The 26,562-nt window shown below is 42.9% G+C and overlaps 1 protein-coding gene across 1 annotated transcript in view; it reads left to right on the top strand.

Annotated features, from left to right (window-relative positions):
* Nucleotides 1-312: 312 nt before the first annotated feature.
* Nucleotides 313-26,562, top strand: part of LOC126335828 (toll-like receptor 2) — a 108,565-nt gene continuing 82,315 nt past the window's right edge. Inside the window, exons 1-2 of the mRNA XM_049999294.1 lie at nt 313-422; nt 15,092-15,631. Of these exons, the coding sequence (XP_049855251.1) occupies nt 15,231-15,631 (401 nt within the window). The 5' untranslated portion in view covers nt 313-422; nt 15,092-15,230. The remainder of the gene's footprint in view (nt 423-15,091; nt 15,632-26,562) is intronic.

Genomic DNA, 26,562 nt, shown 5'->3' with positions numbered 1-26,562 from the left:
GTGATGCAACACCGAAGTGTGCACCGACTGCAACCTGTATTTCACTCAGATGTGTGATTGTGAACACAGATCTGCAGGCTATATGAACCGTACGCACCTTCGCGAAGTCAAAAGTACTAAGTAACTTATTTGGCGCCGGCCTCGCGACATACGGCGCAAGATGGCGCGGGCGTGCCTGCCGCGCTGGCCTGGGTCTCTCTACGTTGGCTGAGGGGGAGTCCGCGCTTACGTCGGAGGAGGCAGTTCCTCGAAGAGCAGCGGCTGGGTGGGGAGGAGCAGCGCCCTTCCGCGACGGGACCGCGTCCATTATGCAAGTCGGGTCGCGGAGCTCGGCCTATGTAGTCGTCGGCAGTAGCCCGAGGGATTGGTTGCCTGCAGCAGCGCCAGCACGGCAGAGCGGTACAAACATGAGGACGAATCCGGTGAGCATCGCATTCAGTGCTGCGGAACTAATTTTAACCCGTGGTGCAAATCCCCTAGAATAAGAGACACTTTGCCCGTGGATACATTCGTGAATCTGAATTCAGCCAGTGGTTATAGGGCGACGGTGGATGTGACCTCCGTGAGTTATGCATGTTGTTGTTGTTGTGTCTTCAGTCCAGAGAATGGTGTGATGCAGCTCTCAATGCTACTCTATCCTGTGCAAGGTTCTTCATCTCCCAGTACCTAGTGCAACCCATACCCTTCTGAATCTGTTTAGTGCATTCATCTCTTGGTCTCCCTCTACGATTTTTACCCTCCACGCTGCCCTCCAACATTAAATTGGTGATCCCTTGATGCCTCAGAATATCTCCTACCAAGCGATCCCTTCTTCTTATCAAGTTGTGCCACAAATTCCTCTTCCCCCCAATTCTATTCCATACCTCCTCATTAGTTATGTTATCTACCCATCTAATCATCAGCATTCTTCTGTAGCACCACATATCGAACGCTTCTATTCTCTTCTTGTCTAAACTATTTATCGTCCATGTTTCACTTCCATACATGGCTACACTTCATACAAATACTTTCAGAAACGACTTCCTGACACTTAAATCTATTCAGCTGCTCTTCCAGGTCCTTTGCTGTCTCTGACAGAATTACAATGTCATCGGCGAACCTCAAAGTTTTTATTCCTTCACCGTGGATTTTAATACCTACTCCGAATTTTTATTTCTGTTTCCTTTACAGCTTGCTCAGTATACAGACTGAATAACTTCGGGGATAGGCTACAACCGTCTCTCACTCCTTTCCCAACCTCTGCTTCCCTTTCATGCCCCTCGACTCTTATAACTGCCTTCTGGTTTCTGTACAAGTGCCGGCCGCGGTGGCCAAGCGGTTCTAGGCGATTCAGTCCGGAACCGCGCGACTGCTACGGTCGCAGGTTCGAATCCTGCCTCCGGCATGGATGTGTGTGATGTCCCTAGGTTAGTTAGGTTTAAATAGTTCTAATTTCTAGGGGACTGATGACCTCAGATGTTAAGTCCCATAGTGTTCAGAGCCATTTTTTTCTTTACAAGTTGTAAATAACCTTTCGCTCCCTGTATTTTACCCCTGCCACCTTCAGAATTTTAAAGAGAGTATTCCAGTCAACACTGTCAAAAGCTTTCTCTAAGTCTACAAATGCTGGAAACGTAGGTTTACCTTTCCTTAATCTATTTTCTAGGATAAGTCGTAGGGTCAGTATTGCCTCACGTGTTCCACCACTTCTACGGGATCCAAACTGATCTTCCCCGAGGTCGGCTTCTACCAGTTTTTTCATTCGTCTGTAAAGAATTCGCGTTAGTATTTTGCAGCTGTGGCTTATTAAACTGATAGTTCGGTAATTTTCACATCTGTCAACACCTGCTTTCTTTGGGATTGGAATTATTATATTCTTCTTGAAGTCTGACAGTATTTCGCCTGTCTCATACGTCTTGCTCACCAGATGGTACAGTTTTGTCAGGGCTGGCTATCCCAAGGCTGTCAGTAGTTCTAATGGAATGTTGGCTACTCCGGGGGCCTTGTTTCGACTTAGGTCTTTCAGTGCTCTGTCAAACTCTTCACGCAGTATCATATCTGACAAATCAGGATTAAAAATCAGTGAGTGTGACGTCTTCTCGGGGCGAGAACTGATTCCTCTTAAGTGAGCCCACTGGGGCGTTTTGTTTAGTTCGAATCATGTACGCAGAGTTTATGGACTCTTAAGAAACGACACCGGACTGATTGTTGAAGCGTGCACATGTAAAATTTTGAGCGTATTAATTACTAGTAGCAGATTATTTGGTGTTCAATCATTACTGCCCGGTATATGTATTGTACAATTAACAAGGCGTCATTGCTTGATTGTAATTTATGTGGCTTGGTGTTTGCCCATTGTTCTCATGACCTATAATTACCTGACCTGAAAAATTATTAGGGTTCCATTTACATTAGTTGGGTTCTTGGCAACTTGTTAATGACCCTTTCTCTTCTGTTTTAGTTCACAGTGTCCGTATAATTCAAAGGGCTCCGAGTCAAAAATACCTTTCAGGTTTACATATTCTTTTATAGTTTTCAGGTGGTTTTATAATTCAGACAGTTCAGAGTGTAAGGTCTTTTGAGTTTGCTTCAAATTAGTATCGCTGACATTCTCAGAATTGTTTAAGCCAACGCTAATAATAAAATTAGGTATTTCGGCATTAAAAATTGTATTTTTTGGTACAAACATTAACGTTATCTTCTAGCAACTATCCACTTCCAGATTTTCGCTTGCTGCGCCATTTCACTGTCGTTATGCTTGCGTATAAATGTGAGTATTGCTGTTTCTTTAAGTTCATTTTCCCCTAATTTCAGAAGAGTCAGTCCTCCTGTAATTTTCCTTCTCAGTTGAAGGCATTTACCTTTCTGCTTCGTCTTACTCACTACTTGTGGGCTCAGCGGCAGTGTCGACTATGTTGTTGACAGGTTATGAAAGGGCACATTTTCCTTGCTGGAATGTTTGGACAGTCAGCCCACCAGCTCATCCATGTGGGCTGGTCCTCGAGCAATCAGCTAAACAGAGCTTGCCATACAGTTCTTTAGTTTCCATGTTAATTTATTCTATGAAAGTTAACTGAGAAATATTGAAATTTATATGCAGAGTCTTCGGAGTATAAGTGCAGATATTGTGATAATTGGTACTTTAATATGTTCCCACTTAAGTGTGTTGTTTCTTCTGTGCCTCTCAAAGTCCTCCCCCAAACATGTCACATAATTGACTACCATATGTTTTCTGTACGATCGTAACTGTACCACTCAATGGGCATTACCAGTCAATGTAGACTATTTGTTTTTCCTCTACGCATCCACACTTCAATACCTGACCTGCTACCCAGGGAAAATAAGCATTAATGTCTTGCTCTTGGCACATTTACTTGGAGGTACTAACCAACTATAGTTATTAGTCTGTAAATGAAATAAATACTGAAGTAATGTTGTTCAGTACACTGTCCTCAGTCACCAATAGAAGTACTTCACTGTATGAATATTAACTATAGTGCTTGGTAATTTAGATGGAGACATACAGTACCAATCGCTGTCACCAGTTCAGTATGAGGCCATACACATTAAGAAACCGCTGATTTCGCTGTCACTGATTACGAATTCGACGGAAAAGGCGACGCGGTCACACACTATCTGTAAGCGAACAGTGTCGTAATGATGCCGTATAACAGCCGCCACCAAATAACAACCAGAGCAAAGTTCCAGCCAGAAGGAAAGTTCAACCGCTACGTTCCTCGAAACTACCGCCTCGAATTATCACCAGCCGACAGCAGGAATCATGTGATCGAGAGCTATACTCAGATTAACCTTGTATACTAAAAAAGGTCTTTTAACAACTTTTCTGCATGTTATTGGTTTCCTTTTGTACATTTGTCTACATGTAGCTGAATTCTTGTTCTTCCATTTGTGATGTGTAACTGAATATAAGGGTTCACTTACAGCAGAGTAACTGGCTGCTTCCATGATTCGTGCCCTGGAATACCATTTTTTTTCGTAATAGGTTGAAGCGTAACTGGAGGATACAGGCGTCCTCTGTTTCACAAGTACATTAAGTGGGTCCTAGGACTCAAGTGTCTATGCTCTTCAACACGTTCATGTAAACATGTGAAGAAGCATTAAAAGCAAACCAAAACGCCAACCCAGTCTCATTTCCTTATTAATCTGATATCAGAGTTATTCTGTTCTATTCCATAGAACTTGGAAAATCTCAGCTTGATCCACGTTTGTCTCTCTTCTTGTACTTAGCTTCTCACGTACCTAAGACGGATTACCTCAAATCCTGCGTCATCCACAATAAGACTGAGATTCAATGTATATTCCGATCTGTATCGGGTTACAAGTGTATCAGTGTTATCTGAAATAAGGTAAAATGGTATAAAAAGTGTATTTTCCTATTGCGCTTATAATTGTATTTTCAGGCCTAACGTTTATACGCGAGAATCGTACGAAAAGAGTAACACAATTTTTTTTTTCATTTCTTTCATTGTATATAGCGTTAAAACCAACCAGCCTTGTGTGATATGTGTGGATGTTGTCGAAGATTACTTAAAGAAGGAATGATTTGCGAAAATTGCAGGTTATGGATTCAATGGGACGGATGCAAGAAAAAGAGAATGGGGTGACCAGTGGGGCTCTTCCATGGAATAATTGTAGGAACAGGAGGCAAAGATATGTGCCCTTCAGGGCGAGTTAGAAAACACGACATTTGAATTACAACAGCTAAAGGAGGAAAAAGAAAAGGGGTATTGCGAAGAGGTAGCAAGTTAGCAAATTCGAAATTCTGTTTGGCAATATATTTCGCTTGATATCAGAATTAGAGTAGGAAGAGCCACATATAGATGAAGAGAAAAATATGGTAGAGCCGAACAGTGCTAACAAACTTACAGATGAGTCGGCTGAGAAAAAGAACGCACCGAAACAATGACATGTTCCGAAAATTTAACCTATGCTGCTGGGGCCTGCCTAACCATCCCCATGGAAATCACGACATATTCGGAAATAAGAGTAAATACTTTTCAAGGCAGAAAATGGATGTCACTGCTCTCGTTCCAATCGCACCAATTTTGGCTGTGCTCTTTGGTCCCTACCTGGCCACACCCCTCGGAAGAAAATGAGCCTATACTAAAGAGCCAAAGAAAGTGGTACACATGCCAAATATCGTGTAAGACCCCCGCGAGCACGTAGAAGTGCCGCAACATGACGTGACATGGACTCGACTAATGTCTGAAACAGTAGTAGAGGGAACTGACACCATGCATCCTGCAGGACTGTCCGTAAATCCGTATGAGTGCGAGGAGGTGGGGATCTTTTCTGAACAGCACTTTGCAAGGTATCCCGTATATGCTCAATAATGTTCATGTCTGGAGACTTTGGTGGCCAGAGGAAGTTATTAATCTCCTAAGAGTGCTCTGGACGTGTGAGGTGTCGCATTGTCCTGTTGGAATTGCCCAACTCTGTCCGAATGCACAATGGACATGAATGGATGCAGGTGTCGTATCTACACGTATCAGGGGTCCCATATCACTCCAACTGCACACGACCCACACAATTACGGAGCCTCCACCAGCTTGAACAGTTCCCTATGCTGGATCCATGGATTCACGAGGTTGTCTCCATACCCGAACACGTCCATCCACTCGATAAAATTTCAACCGAGGCTCGTCAGACCGGGCAACATGTTTCCAATCATCAACAGTCCAATGTCGGTACTGACGGACCCAGGTGAGGCGTAAAGCTTTGTGTCGTGCAGTCATCAAGGGTACACGAGTGTGCCTTCGATTCCGAAAGCTCATATCGATTATGTTTCCACACTGACACTTGTTGATGGCCCAACATTAAAATCTGCAGCAATTTGAGGGTTGCACTTCTGTCATATTGATCGATTCTCTTCAGCTGTCGTTGATCCGTTCTTGAGGGATCTTCTTCGGCCGCAGCGATGTCGAAGATTTTATGTTTTACCGGATTCCTGACTTTCACGGTTGTTGTTGTTGTGGTCTTCAGTCCTGAGACTGGTTTGATGCAGCTCTCCATGCTACTCTATCCTGTGCAAGCTTCTTCATCTCCCAGAACCCACTGCAACCTACATCCTTCTGAATCTGCTTAGTGTACTCATCTCTTGGTCTCCCTCTACGATTTTTACCCTCTACGCTGCCCTCCAATACTAAATTGGTGATCCCTTGATGCCTTAGAACATGTCCTACCAACCGATCCCTTCTTCTAGTCAAGTTGCGCCACAAACTCCTCTTCTCCCCAATCCTATTCAGTACCTCCTCATTAGTTATATGATCTACCCATCTAATCTCCAGCATTCTTCTGTAGCACCACATTTCGAAAGCTTCTATTCTCTTCTTGTCCAAACTATTTATCGTCCATGTTTCACTTCCATACATGGCTACACTCCACACAAATACTTTCAGAAACGACTTCCTGACATTTAAATCTATACTCGATGTTAACAAATTTCTCTTCTTCAGAAACGCTTTCCTTGCCATTGCCAGTCTACATTTTATATCCTCTCTACTTCGAATATCATCCGTTATTTTACTCCCTAAATAACAAAACTCCTTTACTACTTTAAGTGTCTCATTTCCTAATCTAATTCCCTCAGCATCACCCGATTTAATTTGACTACATTCCATTATCTCGTTTTGCTTTTGTTGATGTTCATCTTACATCCTCCTTTCAAGACACTGTCCATTCCATTCAACTGCTCTTCCACGTCCTTTGCTGTCTCTGACAGAATTACAATGTCATCGGCGAACCTCAAAGTTTTTATTTCTTCTCCATGGATTTTAATACCTACTCCAAATTTTTCTTTTGTTTCCTTTACTGCTTGCTCAATATACAGATTGAATAACATCGGGGAGAGACTACAACACTGTCTCACTCCCTTCCCAACCACTGCTTCCCTCTCATGTCCCTCGACTCTTATAACTGCCATCTAGTTTTTGTACAAATTGCAAATAGCCTGTCGCTCCCTATATTTTACCCCTGCCACCATCAGAATTTGAAAGAGAGTATTCCAGTCAACATTGTCAAAAGCTTTCTCTAAGTCTACAAATGCTAGAAACGTAGGTTTGTCCTTCCTTAATCTAGCTTCTAAGATAAGTCGTAGGGTCAGTATTGCCGCACGTGTTCCAACATTTCTACGAAATCCAAACTGATCTTCCCCGAGGTCGGCTTCTACTAGTTTTTCCATTCGTCTGTATAGAATGTGCGTTAGTATTTTGCAGCTGTGACTTATTAAACTGATAGTTCGGTAATTTTCACATCTGTCAGCACCTGCTTTCTTTGGGATTGGAATTATTATATTCTTCTTGAAGTCTGAGGGTATTTCGCCTGTCTCATACATCTTGCTCACCAGATGGTAGAGTTTTGTCAGGACTGGCTCTCCCAAGGCCGTCAGTAGTTCCAATGGAATGTTGTCTACTCCGGTACACTCGTGAAATGATCGTAGGGGAAAATCCCCACTTCTTCGCTGCCTCAGAGATGTATCCTATCGCTCGTGCGCCGACTATAACACCACGTTCAGAATCACTTAATTTTTGATAACCTGCCATTGTAGCAAGAGTAACCAATCTAACAACTGCGCCAGACACTTGTTGTTTTATATAGGCGTTGCCGACCGCAGCGCAGTATTTTGCCTGTTTACATAGCTCTGTATTTGAATACGGATGCCTGTAACAGTTTCTTTGGGGCTTCATTATAGATTATAAGTGTTGGTGTCATTTTGTCAGTTACTATAAAGTATGCATAGTAATTTAAAACATTAACCATCCCTATCTGTGTGTTCGTGTGACAAAAAGTAATGTTGCAGTTGGCTGATTAGACTCTGTGCTGCGATTGGCTGGCGAGATCACATGTCCTGTTCTGAAAGATCTGACAAAAGCATATCGTGCATCGGATCTCGATTTCAGAGTTTCGTAGTTAAGGTGCCGTATTTGGTTGATTTGGTATTTGTACTTGCGTATTACGAAAATATGCAGTTTCAATGAAACGTTGCATTAAAGATCTCTCCATAACATGCTTTTAGAATAGTATGTTGCGGCAAAGTGGTAGGAAGACCGATGCAGTATATAATATCTCCGACAACACACTAAAAAGTTGTGGCCCCATATTATTTAATGTTCTTAGTTACTTATCATTAACTCAGGGTGCTTTCCCTGAAATATTGAAATTTGCCATCGTTAGGCATCTCTATAGAAAGGGTGACTCCACAGATGTCAAGTCAACACTACTACATAATTTTGTAACTTTTTGAGCAGGTGATGTACTCCAGGGTTGCCACCTGTCTGTGTAGTAATAGGATACTTAGTCAATCAGTTTGGATTTCAAGAGGTCTATTTACATTTATTGAATACATAATAAGATCTTTGAATGATAAATCACCAACTGGGATATCGAAGGTATTTGATTGTGTGAGTCATAACAGTCTATTAGAGCAATTAAGTTTTTATGGAATGTGCCTTACATAGTTCTCATTACGGAATGCAGCAAATTGACTTAGGCTGTTTCAGTAATACAGTGAGGGACGCCACATCATCTGCATGGCGAGAAATTATAATGGAAGTCCCATAGGGTTGTATCATTGGCCTTCTACTGTTCTTGCTTTATGTTAAGGAATTGCCGTTTTGTTTGAATCAGGAATCCTTCCTGCAGATTTGACGAGCGTTATTGTGAAGCCGAGCAAAGAAGCATCAAGAGAGCAAGTAATAAATGACGTGTTATGCAATTTTGTCATATGATAACACGGTTGGAGGCCGTCGCTGTTATCTGAAAACAAATTTTGATGGTGTTGAGACAGAAACAAGCCACAAATTTATTTTAGTTCCTTTATTCAAAAGGTACCACTACCTGTTCCCAGTCATTACAATTCATCGTCAGACAGCTTTCATGGTTTCATTAGAACATGCGGTGCGTTTTTTATTGATTAGTTGTCGTGAAATGTCAGTCTAGAGTATTTTTTTTCATAGTTTTAGTTTGCCAATGAAAGCATGAAAGCCGTCTGACGTTGAATTGTAATGATTCGAAACCGGTAATTGTAGCTTTTGAATAAAAGAACTTAAAATAAACTTGTGGCTGGTTGCTGTCTCAACACCATCAACAATGATATTTTTGTGAAAGTATGTTGTGTAAAACCATTCAGTAATTTACTTTCTGGGCCAGTGTTCTTATCTGCATACAGTGAATATCTGTGAGTGGACTGTCAACTTGACAGTCTCTACAGAGCTCAAAACTTGAATGATGCGTTCCAAACTAGCTCTTTCTGGAGCTCAGTTTTGTCTTTCGAACCGTAAAATGTCATTATTGTATTTTTGTGAAAAATCATTTATATTGTTGTGCGATTCACGTGATCCATTTGCTTCACAAAGAGGTGGGCTCATAATTGTATTCTGTTAGGTACAGTATACGAGTGGACTTGAAAAAGTAAATTACACATTATAATTGCAGCCTAAGTAGCTTTCATTAATTGTTGCATTATACTTCGAAGTGACACGGTTACATGACGCTGATGCTATCTTGCAACATAGTCAACCAAGTCTCTGTAAACAACGATCGGAACGTTCTACCAATCGTTCAATTTTTGGATTATTATTTATTCGTGTCAGAAGTACCAGGACACAGACTATGCTGATTTAACAATTTACATATTTGTATACATGAGTTATTCAAAGACATATAAACGTAATAAAATGAACACATAGGGAAAATAGTAAGAAATCAATATTTACATAATACACACAATAGTAAAAATCAATATTTACGATAGGAGTCAGAAATAAATTTTACATAATAAACACCTTTACACTAGTTGTGTCCAGTATTTGGCAACGTTGAGTGCGTTGCTACAAGCCAAGGGCAGTTCCAGTCCTGTACAAGAGTATGGGCAGAGACGACACTTCAGGATATGGCTTGTAGTTTGTTCATCTCCACACTCACACAATGTGTCTTCCGCTTGTGTGATGCCCCATTTCATCAAGCTGTCCTTCGTTCTTGCAACGCCGGAGCACAGTCTGTTCAAGGACTTCCATGTGCACTATCCTTCCTGGTGACCAGGTGGCACAGTTTCTTCAATTACGCCTCGCTCTGGGTGGACAGGGTGTGTTTTTTTTACACAGTTCAACACTGGCTATACTTTGACCTCTGTCAATTGGAACAGAAGACTGTAGAAAGTTCTTCCTGCACTTCAGTCGAGGTCTTGGTGACTGATGTTCGTGCACGGGGAGGACCGGGTTATTGCAGACCTTTAGCCTCTCTTTGCTAGCAGCCATCTCGCGTCTAATATCGGGTGGGCCTATACCTGCAAGTGTATACGGCTTCTGTATTGGCGTTGGCTTCAGACAGCCTGTGATCAGCCTGCAGGTTTAGTTCAGGGTAGTGTCCACTTTTTTTGCATGTGCAGAATTGTACCACGCTGGAGCGGCGTATTCGACAGTGGAGTAGCAGAGTGACAGAAGAGTTGTTATTACTGTCTGGGGGTGGGCGCCCCATCCAGAACCAGTCACTTTGCGCAGTAGGCAATTTCGCGGTGAAACCTTTCCTTTAAGGTTGATGCAGTATGCCTTGAAGGTGAGGGAGCGGTCGAGGGTAACACCGAGGTAAACTGGAGCATTGCAGTGTTCCAACTTCTTTCCATTCCAGTTCGCATGCAGCTGTCGAGAAGCTTCTCTGTTCTTCAGATGAAAAGCACATATTTTAGTTTTTGATGGATTTGGCTTGAGATGATTTTCCTCATAAGATTCTGAGAGAGTCTTCAGAACACCAGTGAGTTTTTCATCTACTGTCTCAAAATTCTTACCCTGAGTTGCCAATGCCAGGTCGTCTGCATACAGAAAACTTCTTGTGTGGAGAGAAAGTGGTTGGTCATTGATGTAGATATTAAACAACATTGGTGCTAGGACACTGCCTTGCGGAAGCTCATTCTTTTGTATTCACCATCTGCTCCGCCTGCCTTGAAATTCTTCAAAGAAACATCGGTTCTGCAACAGGGGGGCAACGATTTGTGTAAGCCTGAAGTCCATAGTAAGGTTGTAAATCTCCCTTAGGATGATTTGATGTTGTACAGTGTCATAGACTGAAGAGAGATCGAAAAAAGCAACTCCAGTGATATTTCAGAGCTGAAAACCATCTTCTATGTGCTGTGTCAGTTTAAGGGTCTGTGTACAGCAGTTCTTTCCTGGCCTGAATCCAGCTTGCTCTGGGATGGGAAAAGGTTCAACCAATAGTGTCATGTGGTTCGACAACTGTCTTTCGAAAACCTTGCAAAGATGGCACAGAAGTGATAGTGGCCTGAAGTTCTTTGGGTCTGTTGCCTGCTTTCCAGGTTTCAGAAGAGCAACAACTTTAGTCTTCCTCTAGATTTTAGGGTTTCGGCATCGTTCCAGGCAGTTATTGAAAAGCTGTAGACTCCATTGCTTGGTGAGGTTTCCAAAGTGATGAATCTGCTTCATACGCATATCATCTAGTTCTGCTGTCTCTGATAGTGAATGGGTTGGGCAAGTTAGATGGTTCTCGTTCGACATTTCTATGAAACTTAGATAGTCTTGTTTTATTTGTTTTGCCATTTATCAAGAGTTGATGAGCAATCTGGTTAAGTGTAATGTTGGAGTGCAAGGGGCCTTTGTGGGGTCATTGTTCAGAGATCTTATTAACTTCCAGGCCTCTCTGCTGTTTTTTTCCAAGTCCAGTTCTTCCATCAGCTTAACCCAGCGTTCTCTCTTTATTTCGCCCATATATTGAATTAATTGTCAGCCAGTTTTAATAATGTCCTAGCTAAATGGGTTGTCTTCAGAGAGGGAGATATATTCTTTTAACTTATCTGCTGTGCTCTGGTCTGTTCCCTGTATATACTGAGACCTACAGCCTCTTGGAATTGACTTACGAGAGCATGCTTGCACAGCAGTAGTAAAAACATCATATTTCTCTCGGCCTGGTTGGATGTCTGCTATCATTTCATCTAAGCATTTTGTGAATTTAATCCAGTCCTATATTTTGAATTTATATCTTTTCGTAAATGGGACAGACTGTAGGCGTACTGCTGATACAATTTGGCACATGGTGGGTCTGTGCTGTGTATTGGGTAGAGGTTCACAGAAACGCACTCGGTCACGGATTCATTCGAGAAGTGCTGTGAACGTCCTTATCACTCTATTACAGCTGCGAATTTGGTTTGTCAACTGACTGCAGATCGTTACCTGTTGTCGGTGTCGATAGCCTTCCTTCCCAGCAGTCGTATCACCCGCATCTGTGTGGCTTTGGTTAAATTGACTCCACCTTTTACCTGCTGCTGGATGCGACATTGCATTTGCTCCATACACCGCCAGAACTTCATGGTTAATGATAGTGCAATACAGACGTAATGTCAACAAGAATCGTGTTGTCCCACGTACTTCAGTTTTGGGGCAGAAACCAAGAACAATAGTGGGTCAATGATCGAACCCTGTGGGACTCCAATTGTAATTTCTTGCCTTGCAGATGGTGTGGCGTCCCTTTTTGTATTACTAGAACATCCTAAATTCACCTTCTGCATTCTGTTTCGTAATTGAGAACTAAATCAGGCATTTGCTGCACTTTATATTCCATAAAAACTTAATCTGCCATGACATTTCAGTCCCAAACTGTGGTGCACCCGTTATCCATGTGGCAACAGAACTGTCTGTGCAGAAAATCCAGAAAATGTACTCTCGTCTGGCAGTGCACCACTCTTGTTGTGCAAAACACTTAACGAGGGACGACAATTGCAAATTACTATGGGAAGTTCGTGCGTAATATAAGAATAAATAAAGTATTGAACGTTTGTGGCTGCTACCAAAACCCTCTTGAGGTTCTACGGATTCCCCTTTAGCTATCCTTAACAAACCTGTACGATACAAGCGAACAACCGTGTTCATCCCAAATCCTAACTGAATGTTCTTTCACTTACTGCTTGCGAATACATGCACCTGAGTCATCGTTCTTCTCCTCTACTGATGGTAATCCAAACGTGGCAAAGCCAATGCGTCTCGAAACAGAATGAATGGCGTGGCCTGAGTGAGCGAGCCGGGCAGCTTTGAAAACTGTCGCCCCCAGTGTGCAACGCAAATCTATTTGACGATACAGAAGTGTCCTGTCGTATCCGATGGGCGTGCTATTGGCAGTAACAGCGTGCAGCGGGGCATACACGTGCAACGAAAACCAGTTTGTGTTTCTCGAGCGTTCAGCGAGCAGCCAGACATGTGTGTCGAAGAACTTATCACAGGGGTACCAGAGACACCAGAAATTTAGCAGAGTAGTCATTCTCAGTATAAGCATAGGCAGTTTGGTAGAAGGATATGGACCGAAATAGCAATGAAGCTTAACGTTGATGACAAATAAAATATTATTATTGTGTCATTCTGTTCTGACAAAATTAATTCGAAAACATTTCTCGCAAGTTTCTTGTTACCAGTGACGGCAGATGCAATTGCTCAAATTATATAATGCTGTTTTTGTTTAACATAACATTTTAACAAGCAAAAAGTTGTTGCATTGACTTTTACTTACATCAAAGTAAATATACAGTTTTTCCTCTGGTGATATAGTTGAATGGAAATTGGTGCCGGGTACTCTCAACAGTGAATCGATCTTTTTCAAAACGTAATCAAATGTAGACACAGACATTTCCGTGCATTCATGGAATTTATCAGAATGTAATCGTAAACTCTCACACATTGTATTAAACTCTCCAAACAATTCTGTTTCAATAGAATACTTGGACCTTTCCTTACAATGAATAAATAGACTTTCGGAAATGTATGCCCTCCTAGAATCAAATCGGATAGCAGTGCATCTGACAGTATTGTTCGTCTGCATGTAGAAGAACAACAAAGCGCAACCATGTTCTTGAAATTTTAAAGACACAATATGGGAAAAATATGTGTGCCCTCACTGTGTCGCTTGATAATACACAATCGTTCCGTTTACACCATTAATCTTCAAGTTTCTTCAATTTCTGTTTTTGTTTAGCAAAAGAAGCAAAATTTAACATGGCATCTACATGAATATACTGTATCTGTTACTCAACTCGTTAGTGATGAGACTTTTGAAGAAGAAACATTTGATAAGTCAGATGAAAATAAGTCACCAGTTGTATTATAATTCCAGGGGAATCCTGTAAACCAGTGTATCATTAAGAATGAATAGCTGTGACTGATGCTTACCGATGTATTTTATTTACAAATTTCAATTATCTTTGACATGTGACAAAGTACAGCAGACAGTTTACCTTCTTTCTATTCCTATCTCCCTATCTCTTTAAAGAGTGACTGAGTGATTCGTACTAGAAATATCTTTTAATCCATCAGTGATACTGACGTAGACGAATAGTTGGCAAGGTTCTGCAAGTGGTCAATGTGTTCACTGCTTCAGATTTACCAAAGAGTTTTATTGGGTCAGTTCTACCCTGCAGAAAAAATGTAGCATTGTTATATTAGAAAAAACAAATTTGTTTCCTGCTTATCTGTGGATAAAAAAGTTAAGTAAATGGAATAGTCATTACTTTATGAACCGCTTGAGACTACTCACTAAGGTTAAAATAGATTGTGGATATATGTAATATATCTGTAACACACTATAACATAATTATGTATGGTGAAGAAGTTCATCACTTCAGAGAAAAATAGTATGATACACTATTTGCTGCGAATTATTTTCATTAGAGTGGTGGTTTAGAGAGTTAGCCAATTAGGTCGGTGGGCGTGCAAATCCGAGTGGCGCGCCAAATACAATTAATGTCAGTTGTTCTCATAGCAGAAATGAGAGATTATCCAGCATTTGGTTCGGCTTCGATCCTTATTACCGTCCCATCTCCCTCTTTTTGTCGCTTTTTTGTTCGGTTTTAGGAAGCAAAACGAAGAACGCGTTTGGTGACGCCGTCTCTGGCGGGTCGCTTGAATTTGCGCACGCAACTGCCTCACTGACTATGTTCAATTCTAACTAACTCGGAAACGGTGCAAAGTATCGATTTTTCCTTAAAAATTATTTCTCAGCAAAACCTACCCTGAAACATCCTTTCAAGCTTCCCAGACTACCAGACCACCCTGTATCGAATTTTAAGTGTGCTTTCTAAGAGTCACGCAGACAAATTTTACAGATGATAACGCAGAGCTAACAGTCAGCGCTTCTGTGGCGATAAGAAGCGGCGTCGGGGCGAATGGCGACGCAAACCGCCGCCAGGCGATAACGAGCGCTTCCTGCGGCCGTCCGCGCACAGTGCTCCAGTCGCGGCGGCCATGGCAGCTCGGCCGCCGACGCTGCACCAGCTTGTGGCGTTGTTGATGGCGATCATACTACTGCTGCCACCGCTGACCACAACAGCAAAAGCACCTGCTGCTCAGCCTGACGAACTCCGGTGCGTCCCTCCAGGGGCAGCAACGGTGACCGTCCCCGAATGCTCCTGGCGACAACACATGCCCCACGTGGAGTGCTCGAAGTTCCCGCCTGACTCGCCCGCTCCCGGTCGCGCCAAACTGAGCCTGGATGTTGGAGGCGGCAACTCTATCGACTCGAGGTCAGCCTTCTGCGTCACACTGACACGCTTCCAGAGAAACAGCTGCGACACCTGCTTCGAGAGCCTGGAATTCCGGAACTTCACCGTGGGCTGGGCTGTAATTGGCCCCCGGTGCAAGGAAAGGTGAGTGTGGCGGCTCGGCCTTCTGCAAGTAAATTTCTATGAAAATGTGGCAGATTTTTTAAAGCGATGTGTGCGTGTGTTGGTAAGTGTGTATCTTGTAAGGATTTGTTCCAAAATTGTTAAGGCTTTCGTCGCCACTTGTTGGTGTGGCAGGGACGAAAGACATTCCGGAGGGCTGAACGGAAGTCTTCTCCAGTTTGTCTGACGAACCGGTTTCAGGCTCTGTCTCCGGCTGATACTGATCTTCGGCCGGACATGGCTGCTTGTCCTGTTCCAGAGGTTGCCCCTCAGTCTGCAAGATCTGGGCGGTCGCAGAGGGTGGGCTTACTGTTAGTTGGGAGCTCCAACGTCAGGCGCATAATGGGGCTCCTTAGGGATATGGCTGCAAGGGACGGGAAGAAAACCAATGTGCACTCCATGTGCATACCGGGGGGAGTAATTCCAGATGTGGAAAGGCTCCTTCCGGATGCCAAGAAGGATACAAGGTGCACCCATCTGCAGGTGGTCGCTCATGTCGCTGTGGATCGGAGGAATCCTCTCTGGCTTCCGACGGCTATCTGATTTGGTGAAGACTGCCAGTCTCGCTAGTGGAATGAAAGCAGAGCTCACCATCTGCAGCATCGTTGACAGGACTGACTGCGGACTTTTGATACAGAGCCAAGTGGAGGGTCTGAATCAGAGGCTGAGACGGTTCTGCGACCGTGTGGGCTGCAGATTCCTCGACTTGCGCCATAGAGTGGTGGGGTTTCGGTTTCTGCTGGATAGGTCAGGAGTCCACTACACGCAGCAGGCGGCTACACGTGTACCAGGGGTTGTGTGGCGTGGAGTGGTCGGTTTTTTTAGGTTACATGGCCTCGGGCAAGTACAGAAAGGGGCAACAGCCTCAAAGGGTGCGAAGCAAAGTCAGGACATACGGGGACCAAGCAGCAATTGGTATTGTAATTGTAAACTGTCGAAGCTGCATTGGTAAAGTATCGGAACTTCAGGCACTGATGGAAAGCACCGAAGCTGAAATCGTTATAGGTACGGAAAACATGCTGAAGCCAGAGATAAAATCTGCCGAAATTTTTAGAGGCACAGACGGTGTTTAGAAAGGATAGATTGCATGCAATCGTTCGTGGCCTGTTTGTCGCTGTTAGTAGTAGTTTATCCTGTAGTAAAATAGAAGTGGATAGTTCCTGTGAATTATTATGGGTGGAGTTTATACTCAACAACCGAGCTAGGTTAGTAATTGGCCCCTTTTACCGACCTCCCGACTCAGCAGCATTAGTGGCAGAATAACTGATAGAAAATCTGGTACACAGTTCACATAAATTTCCTCAGCATGTTATAGTCTTAGGTGGAGATTTCAATTTACCAGATATAGACGGGGACACTCAGATGTTTAGGACGGGTGGTAGGGACAGAGCATCGAGTGATATTATACTGAGTGCACTATCCGAAAATTACCTAGAGCAGTTAAACAGAGAACCGACTCGTGGAGAAAACACCTTGGACCTGCTGATGACAAACAGACACGAATTTTTCGACTATGTAAGCGCAGAACAGGGAATCAGTGATCATAAGGCCGTTGCAGCATCCCTGAACATGGAAGTAAATAGGAATATAAAAAAAGGGATGAAGTTTATCTGTTTAAGAAGAGTAATAGGAGTCAGATTTCAGGCTACCTAACAGATCAAAACAAAAATTTCTGTTCCGATAATGGCAATGTTGAGTGTTTATGGAAAAAGTTCAAGGCAATCGTAAAATGCGTTTTAGACAGGTACATTCCAAGTAAAACTGTGAGGGACGGGAAAAACCCACCGTGGTTCAACAATAAAGTTAGGAAACTACTGCGAAAGCAAAGAGCGCATCACTGCAAATTTAAACCTCTCAGACAAACAGAAGCTAAACGATGTCAAAGTTAGCGTAAGGAGGGCTATGCGTGAAGCGTTCAGTAAATTCGAAATTAAAGTTCTATGTACCGACTTGACAGAAAATCCTAGGAAGTTATGGTCTAACGTTAAATCAGTAAGTGGATCCAAACCGCATGTCCAGACACTCCGGGATGATAATGGCATTGAAACAGAGGGTGACACGAGTAAAGCTGAAATACTAAACACCTTTTTCCAAAGCTGTTTCACAGAGGAAGACCGCACTGCAGTTCCTTCTCTAAACCCTCGCACGAATGAAAAATGGCTGAGATGGAGAAAAGAGTCCAAGGAATAGAAAAGCAACCGAAATCACTCAACAGACGAAAGTCCACTGTACCTGACGGGATACCAATTCGATTCTACACAGAGTACGCGAAAGAACTTGCCCCCCTTCTAACAGCCGTGTACCGCAAGTCTCTAGCGAAACGGAAGGTTCCAAATGATTGGAAAAGAGCACAGGTAGTTCCAGTTTTCAAGAAAGGTCGTCGATAAGATGCGCAAAGTTATAGGCCTATATCTCTGACATCGATCTGTTGTAGAATTTTAGGACATGTTTTTTGCTCGCGTATCATGTCATTTCTGGAAGCACAGAATCTACTCTGTAGGAATCAACATGGATTCCGGAAACAACGATCACGTGAGACCCAACTCGCTTTATTTGTTCATGAGACCCAGAAAATATTACATACAGGCTGCCAGGTAGGTGCCATTTCCTTGACTTCCGGAAGGCGTTAGATACAGTTCCACACTGTCGCCTGATAAATAAAGTAAGAACCTACGGAATATCAGACCAGCTGTGTGGCTAGATTGAAGAGTTTTTAGCTAACAGAACACAGCATGTTGTTCTCGATGAAGAGACGTCTACAGACGTTAAATTACCCTCTGGCGTACCACAGCGGAGTGTTATGGGACCGTTGCCTTTCACAATATATATAAATGACCTAGTAGATAGTGTCGGAAGTTCCATGCGGCTTTTCGCAGATGATGCTGTAGCATACAGAGAAGTTGCAGCATTAGAAAATTGCAGCGAAATGCAGGAAGATCTGCAGCGGATAGGCACTTGGTGCAGGGAGTGGCAACTGACTCTTAACATATACAAGTATAATGTATTTGCGGATACATAGAAAGAAGGATCCTATATTGTATGATTATATGATAACAGAAGAAACACTGGTCGCAGTTACTTCTGTAAAATATCTGGGAGTATGCGTGCGGAACGATTTGAAGTGGAATGATCATATACAATTAATTGTTGGTAAGGCTGGTGCCAGGTTGAGATTCATTGGGAGAGTCCTTAGACAATGTAGTCTATCGACCTATACTTGAGTATTGCTCATCAGTGTGGGATCCGTAGCAGATCGGATTGCGCGTCAACGCCCGAGGTCCTTCGGACATTGGCGCGCCAGGTACATATAGTCTGCGTCTGCGTGTTCGGCTGCAGTTCACCTCCAGCAATGGAGGGTGAAGCTTTGACAATGCCAGCCTCTCGTGCTGGCGAGACGTCAGTAAAATCATGGGACGAACGTCCGCCGAAGAACCCGAGACAGAAGCCAATAGGCAGTTTGTCCATTTATTCTAACTTTTAAACAGATTTAAACAAATTTTTTGGCTGCTAAAAAGCAAAATAAAACCGTTATCAACCGGATGGCGTGCATTTACATCTGCAGGGTGTATCATAACTAACGGCGTTTACGCATGCAGTAGAAAGTACACGAAACTGGAAGGAAAAAAGTATCAGTAAACATAGGTCCACAGACTTCATTCTGTGTTACCGTCAACCCTGTTAGGAAGAGATAACAATACTGTAAAGGTATCTAATGAAAAATATTTAATGATGGGAAACTGCAGAAAGTATATAATAGAATGAAAATTACTTAATTTGGAAATTTCTAACGAAGGGATCTTCGAACATTGACAGTATTAAATGACGCTAAGCTTGTCGCGGAAATGCTCGCTCACAGTGGCTATATGTCCCGTGTCGAGAATGTTTCACGTCTAATTTATTTCACTGTACACAACAAGGAACTTTCCAAATGAGATATGTAATTGGGTCCTGATAATGTCTTACCTGCAACAGACGCTCGGTTCTGTTCTGTATCGGCTTATCTGCCAATGACAACGATGTTGCGACATAATGTGCTGAAAGAGAAAAGTGCTGTGCTGCGAGCTAAAATTTCGCTCATCTCAGGTAAGACAACACACCGTCCACTCGTCGTTCTGTTCATTTGCTAACAATGCTCTTAGTGAAACTTCCTCGCAGATTAAAACTGTGTGCCCGACCGAGACTCGAACTCGGGACCTTTGCTTTTCGCGGACAAGTGCTCTACCAACTGAGCTACCGAAGCACGATTCACGTCCGGTACTCACAGCTTTACTTCTGCCAGTATCCGTCTCCTACCTTCCAAACTTTACAGAAGCTCTTCTGCGAACCTTGCAGAACTAGCACTCCTGAAAGAAAGGATACTGCGGAGACATGGCTTAGCCACAGCCTGGGGGATGTTTCCAGAATGAGATTTTCACTCTGCAGCGGAGTGTGCGCTGATATGAAACTTCCTGGCAGATTAAAACTGTGTGCCCGACCGAGACTCGAACTCGGGACCTTTGTCTTTCGCGGGCAAGTGCTCTACCAACTGAGCTACCGAAGCACGACTCACGGCCGGTACTCACAGCTTTACTTCTGCCAGTATCCGTCTCCTACGAAGTAAAGCTGTGAGTACCGGACGTGAGTCGTGCTTCGGTAGCTCAGTTGGTAGAGCACTTGCCCGCGAAAGGCAAAGGTCCCGAGTTCGAGTCTCGGTCGGGCACACAGTTTTAATCTGCCAGGAAGTTTCATATCAGCGCACACTCCGCTGCAGAGTGAAAATCTCATTCTGGAATGCTCTTAGTGCTCGCTGTATTCAAAATGAACGTCATTTAAGAAAAGGGAGAAGATTATTATAAATTAAAAATAAATACTTAATAACTTTCTCAAAACTACAGGTTTAATATTTTAACTCCTTTTAATAAAATTCTTTATTCTTTTTAACCCTATCAGAGACATCAAGCATTATTGAAGTGTAAAACTACAATCAGTTTTACTTTTAAATTGTTCAATAAAAGTCTCCCTTTAACTAACAAAAGTGGATGGAACTTGCTAATACCTTGGACGTATGACTGATAAATTGTCTCCTTTACCTAACACTCGAAACCACTGAGGAATGTCAATTAACAAACTACAATAATAGCTAAATGCACGCAAAGCAATGCGTCAAATACCTTTCGGATGCCAAGTCGTTCCTGTGTGAAAATAAGATTCTAGCAATCTTCTCCACTTCTCAAAATTTCTCATCTTTAACACGGAACCACTTGCTATGACCCAGGGTTCCTCAGCTAAGCCGGCCAATCACCGTCTCATCTCGCCTTGACTCTATTACAACTCGGTCTCCCTGCTGCTCCTACCGCGCTATTTTACTCAGCAATGCTTTTCTTTATACTCAAAGACAATGTACACTTCCATGTGTCGTAGCTTTACAAATATATCTAATGAAGTTACAGTCTTTGCAATCGATCTGCTACACAAATGACCGATAAACCCATGCTATGGAAAATGGTGTGTCAGTAAATCGATAGATTACAGTAAATCGATATATTACAAATGTAGTCGACAAATTTTTTTGTAAATAAAGTTTCTTTATGGTGTAAGTGGCAGGCAATGTGTTTCTCTAAGATTCTTCTATAATACGAGTCAAATTGAGCTATAAAATTTTCCCTGTGGTGCAAAGTACTTTGTAGGTGGGTTTCTCCTTACACGAAATTTTTAGCTGTAAAACATTAAGAAAAGTCATTGGAGATTCTTTGGTAGAAATGCCCGTGTTTTGAATGAACACAACAGTTACATGACTATACTTGCAGTTAAAGGAAGTGTTGAAAGTGTTCTTCTACTATGACACAGCAATGAATTTCGAATCCTCTCAATCTTACATGGATGATTTGGAAATTTGCTCCAGTTCTGCTACCGTGCTTCCTGGAGTGACGCACACTACACTTAGTCCTAGAAATCCATGGGGTTCAGACGCCATGGTACAGGACCTGCTCGCACAGTCCATCTTAGACCATATCGGCGCATTATATGTCGTCTCACAAGCAGCAACAGATATCGGTGCTCCATCATGTATGTACCACGTATCTGTTAGTAACGGCTCCACAATAACGGTGATTCATAAAGTATAGAAGTAACCTTACCTTATAAAAATTATAAACCAGAATTATAGCAAGTTAAAGCATATCATAATAATTACTTACCAAACATTTTATACAAATATTTATGAAAGCCTAACGAAAATGTTTCTAAAGCTCCTACCGCCTGCCTCCCTCCAAGAGAGCTGGAACTCCCACTAGTGGGCGGTAAGGACCAGGTTGTGACTACCGCCATTCTAAGGGAACATCCTCAAGCAATCCTGCAAGTTGACGCCGCAGAAACCGCAGGTAATTACGTCCATTGAGTTTGCTAGCATGTACAGCCCAATAAGGCGATCATCTGTTACAGCCAAGCGTCGGTTTGTCTGCAGCTTGCTTTTTTATCCGCTGACAAAACACTAGTCTAAGACACAAGTCCACCTCACTAAGACATTGAGCTCTTTGGGCGTGGTACGGGTACATTGCACTGTGATGCGTTATTCTCCAAACACTACTGTGGTTCCTTCCAGGAATTTGTGTGTGAAGTCTTCTTGCCGAAATTCCTGGGGAGCATTCGACTGTTTTCAGCACATTATCTTCAAGCACAGGTGTAATTCCCGTAAGCCGACCCGCTCTCGCAGCTTGTGCAAATCTCCCAGTTTCCCGGAAGCTTTGATGCACCAGTGTAAACGTTCAACTCTCGAACTCTGAGGGTGCCTTCGGGCACAGTATGTTTCTTGGTATAAGCGCGTAGTCACCCTTGCATTGCCGTTAACCCTATCGTACTTGACATCATTTTTCGCATACTCCTCGATAATGTAATGTTCCACGTTACCAGCAACGCTCATACAACACAAGTGACGCTACGCAAACAGTTGACATGAGTGGCGCGCACCGACGGTGTGCTGTGTTAGTCGACTACTGTATTATTGCACCTGGGAAGTGAGGTGGCTTCGCATTGTGCTTCGCAAGACTCGTTGAAATACTTGATGGTATATGTGTTACTGTAGAAGGAAGATGATTGGTAAATCCTTTAATTAACTGGTGAAATCAGGGACTTACTCTAACTGTGTGCTAAAAGCAAAAAATTTCTTGTTATATGCAAAGATTTAGAACTTTTACCAAAAGACGTTGGTAAATCTTACGCTGTAAACTGGTAAAACCGTATTCATTAAAAAAAAATCAGCTTAGCAATTTATTGCCGAACGCGGTGGCCACGCGATTCTAGGCGCTGCAGTCCGGAACCGCGCGACTGCTACGGTCGCAGGTTCGAATCCTTCCTCGGGCATGGATGTGTGTGATGTGCTTAGTTTAGTTAGGTTTAAGTAGTTCTAATTTCTAGGGGACTGATGACCTCCGATGTTAACCGAGCGAGGTGGCGCAGTGGTTAGACACTGGACTCGCATTCCGGAGGACGACGGTTTAATCCCGCGTCCGGCCATCCTGATTTAGGCTTTCAGTGATTTCCCTAAATCGCTCCAGGCAAATGCCGGGATGGTTCCTTTCAAAGGGCACGGCCGTCTTCCTTCCCCTTCCTTCCCTAATCCGATGAGACCGATGACCTCGCTGTCTGGTCTCCTTCCACAAACCAACCAACCTCCGATGTTGAGCCCCATAGTGCTCAGAGCCATTTGAACCATTTTTTTTAGCAATTTATTGAAATAGTTTGTATTTATTATACATTTATGTATTCTAAACATTCTTGCATTCTAATGTGGTTATAATGAGCAATAGTCCATATTAGTGAAAAATGCTGTAAAAAATGTTACCTTGTGACCGTTAATTTTTGCTGCAACAAGGCTGACTATTATGGCATTTCGAATTATATAGTATGGAAGATGATTTACACAAGCATTTTTAACTGAAAACTTTTTTAAGCAATTGCATTTTTTGAACCACTGTCCTCCAACAGAAGATTGTTTGTCAACCACGTCCCATAGACTAATTTCTTCTCTTGCTACTTCTTCGATGTTGACAAAATTTTCCTTGCACAATGTAAATTGGTTCCTAGTGTACCATGACTTCCGTTTTCCAGCTTTGGTACCAAGTTGATAAAATTCGTCATCCTGGCTGTTTATCACTACTGCTAGTATAGATTTTGCATCAATTTTTGCCGTGGTACTTGAATTCTCACATTCTGTCCAAATGAAGGTTTCGGAATTTTGTTACATGAGGCTGCTTTCATTTTCTTTACTTGCAATTGAAAACCTTCTTTGGCAGCTTCTTGGGTGAACAGATTTTTGATTGGAAACGATGTTTACTATTTTATTTTACTTAACAGAATATTATATCGCTCAGTAGTTACATAAAAACTGTTGACTTTCTTACTGACTGATCCACTTAAAAGTTAGTAGAATCTGTTACTCATAACATAACTCATTGTGATGCAAAGCTGTAGAAGAAACACCACTAAAACGAGTCGCAAAGATGGCGGTAAGACATTGACTGAAACTACGCAGGGGTGAGCGGACTGAGAACTCACAAGTGCCAACAAAGAAACTTATCTGAACCCAAAATTGGCAACAATAAAACCTGTCTGAACCTGCACGATGGAGGTGGAAGTCTTCGATCCAGCTTTTACCAGTTTGCATTGGTAAATCCTACGATCTCGGTAAAAGTTCGAAATCTATGCATATAACGAGAAATTTCTCACTTTTACCACACCGCGATGGTAAATCTTAGATTTCACCGGTTAATTCTAGAATTTAGCAATTACCTTACTTTTAGAGTAACATGTGCACAAGTGCCTCGAAATCATTCACATGCGTTTTCGTTAGTCACCACTGTAATTGTTTACTGTAAACGCCACCACGTGATTGCAATCATGGCCACGGGAGGCCAAGTGCAGTAACATCCTGGTGGGATAATACTGTCGTATCCATTCTGTTTACAACTCCACGTCTCTAAAATATAAACGAATGCACACCACGGACAGGCATGTAGAGTTTGCACAGAATCATGTCAGTAGTGTGTGGTAACCTCAAAACTTGCAGTTATCACGCAAACGGGTCGTTTTCAGATGTATCATTACCGGCCCTTTTTTGCTTCTTTTACATGTACTTTCAACGGTATGCATTTACGCCATTAATAATGACACACTGTGTATAATCCGTAAGCCTTACGGTGTGTGACCCAGGACATTTCTGCTACCATTCTCTTTTCACCGTTCCAAATTCCATTCACGAATGGCACGTGGGATGATTGTCGGCAAATCTCTGTATGATGTCTTATTTCTTTCATTTTTTCGTGATGGTCATTTCGTGAGACGTATGTGGGAGGAACTAATACACTGTGTGATCAAAAGTATCCGAACACCTGGCTGAAAATGACTTAAAAATTCGTGGCGCCCTCCATCGGTAATGCTGGAATTCAGTATGGTGTTGGCCCACCCTTACCCTTGATGACAGCTTCCACTCTCGCAGGAATATGTTCAGTCAGGTGCTGGAAGGTTTCTTGGGGAATCGCAGCCCATTCTTCACGGAGTGCTGCACTGAGGAGAGGTATCGGTGTCGGTAGATGAGGCCTGGTACGAAGTCGACTTTCCAAAACATTCCAAAGGTGTTCTATAGGATTTACTTCAGGACTCTGTGCAAGCGAGTCCATTTCAGGGATGTTATTGTCATGTAACAACACCGCCACAGGCCGTGCATTATGAACAGGTGCTCGATCGTGCTGCAAGATGCAGTCGCCATCCCCGAATTGCTTTTCAGAGTGGGATGCAAGAAGGTGCTTAAAACATCAATGTAGGCCTGTGCTGCGATAGTGCCACGCAAAACAACAAGGGGTGCAACACGACCACACTATAACACCACCGCCTCCGAAGTTTACTGTCGGCGCTACACACGCTGGCAGATGACATTCACCGGGAATTCGCCATATCCACATCCTGCCATCGGATCCCCACATTATGTATCGTGATTCGTCACTTCACACAACGTTTTTCCACTGTTCAATAGTGCAATGTTTACGCTCCCAATCGAGGCGTCGTATGGCATTTACCGGCGTGATGTGTAGCTTATGAGCAGCCGCTCGACCATGAAAGCCAAGTTTTCTCACCTCCCCCTCACGGTCGTAGTACTTGCTGTGGGTCCTGATGCAGTTTGGAATTTCTGCGTGATGGTCTCAATGGATGTCTGCTTGTTGCACATTACGACCCTCTTCAACTGCCAGCGGCCTCTGTCAGCCAACAGACGAGGTCGGCCTGTACGCTTTTGTGCAGTTCTTGTCCTTTCACGTTTCCACTTTACTATCGCATCGGAAACAGTGGATCTAGGGATGCTTAGGAGTGTGAAAATTCGCGTACAGACGTATGACACAAGTGAGACCCAATCATCTGACCACGTTTCAAGTCCATTCCGCTTTTTTACGATGTCTAATGACTACTAAGGTCACTGATATGGAGTACCTGGCAGTAGGTGGCAGCACAATGCACCTAATATGAAAAACATATGTTTTTGGGGGTGTCCGGATACTTTTGATCATATAATGTATGTTGTCCGACGCTTTCTGGAATGTATTTTCTCATAATTTCAGTAGCAAAGGTCTCCGTGATTCATTGTGATGCCTTGTGACTTCCGTCACTTCAGTTTTTTTGGGAATATATGTAACGCTCTCACGATGAGTAAACAATCCACTGCCGAAACGCTCCGCTCTTCATTGGATCTTCTCTCTTCTGCTAATCCTACCTGGTAAAGGCACCAGACTGGTGAAAGTACTCACGAATCGGTCGAGTGAGTGTTTTTTAAGCATTTCTTTCATGCACGAACTACATTTCCTTATGTTTATCCCAATGAATCTCAGTCCGGCACCTGATTTTGCTACTATTTATTTTATGTAGGCATTTTATTTTACGTCGCTCCAGAT

Source organism: Schistocerca gregaria, chromosome 2 (genome assembly GCF_023897955.1).
Source record: "Schistocerca gregaria isolate iqSchGreg1 chromosome 2, iqSchGreg1.2, whole genome shotgun sequence".
Taxonomy (NCBI): Eukaryota; Metazoa; Arthropoda; class Insecta; order Orthoptera; family Acrididae; genus Schistocerca; species Schistocerca gregaria.
This window is presented reverse-complemented; position numbering and strand designations above follow the sequence as displayed.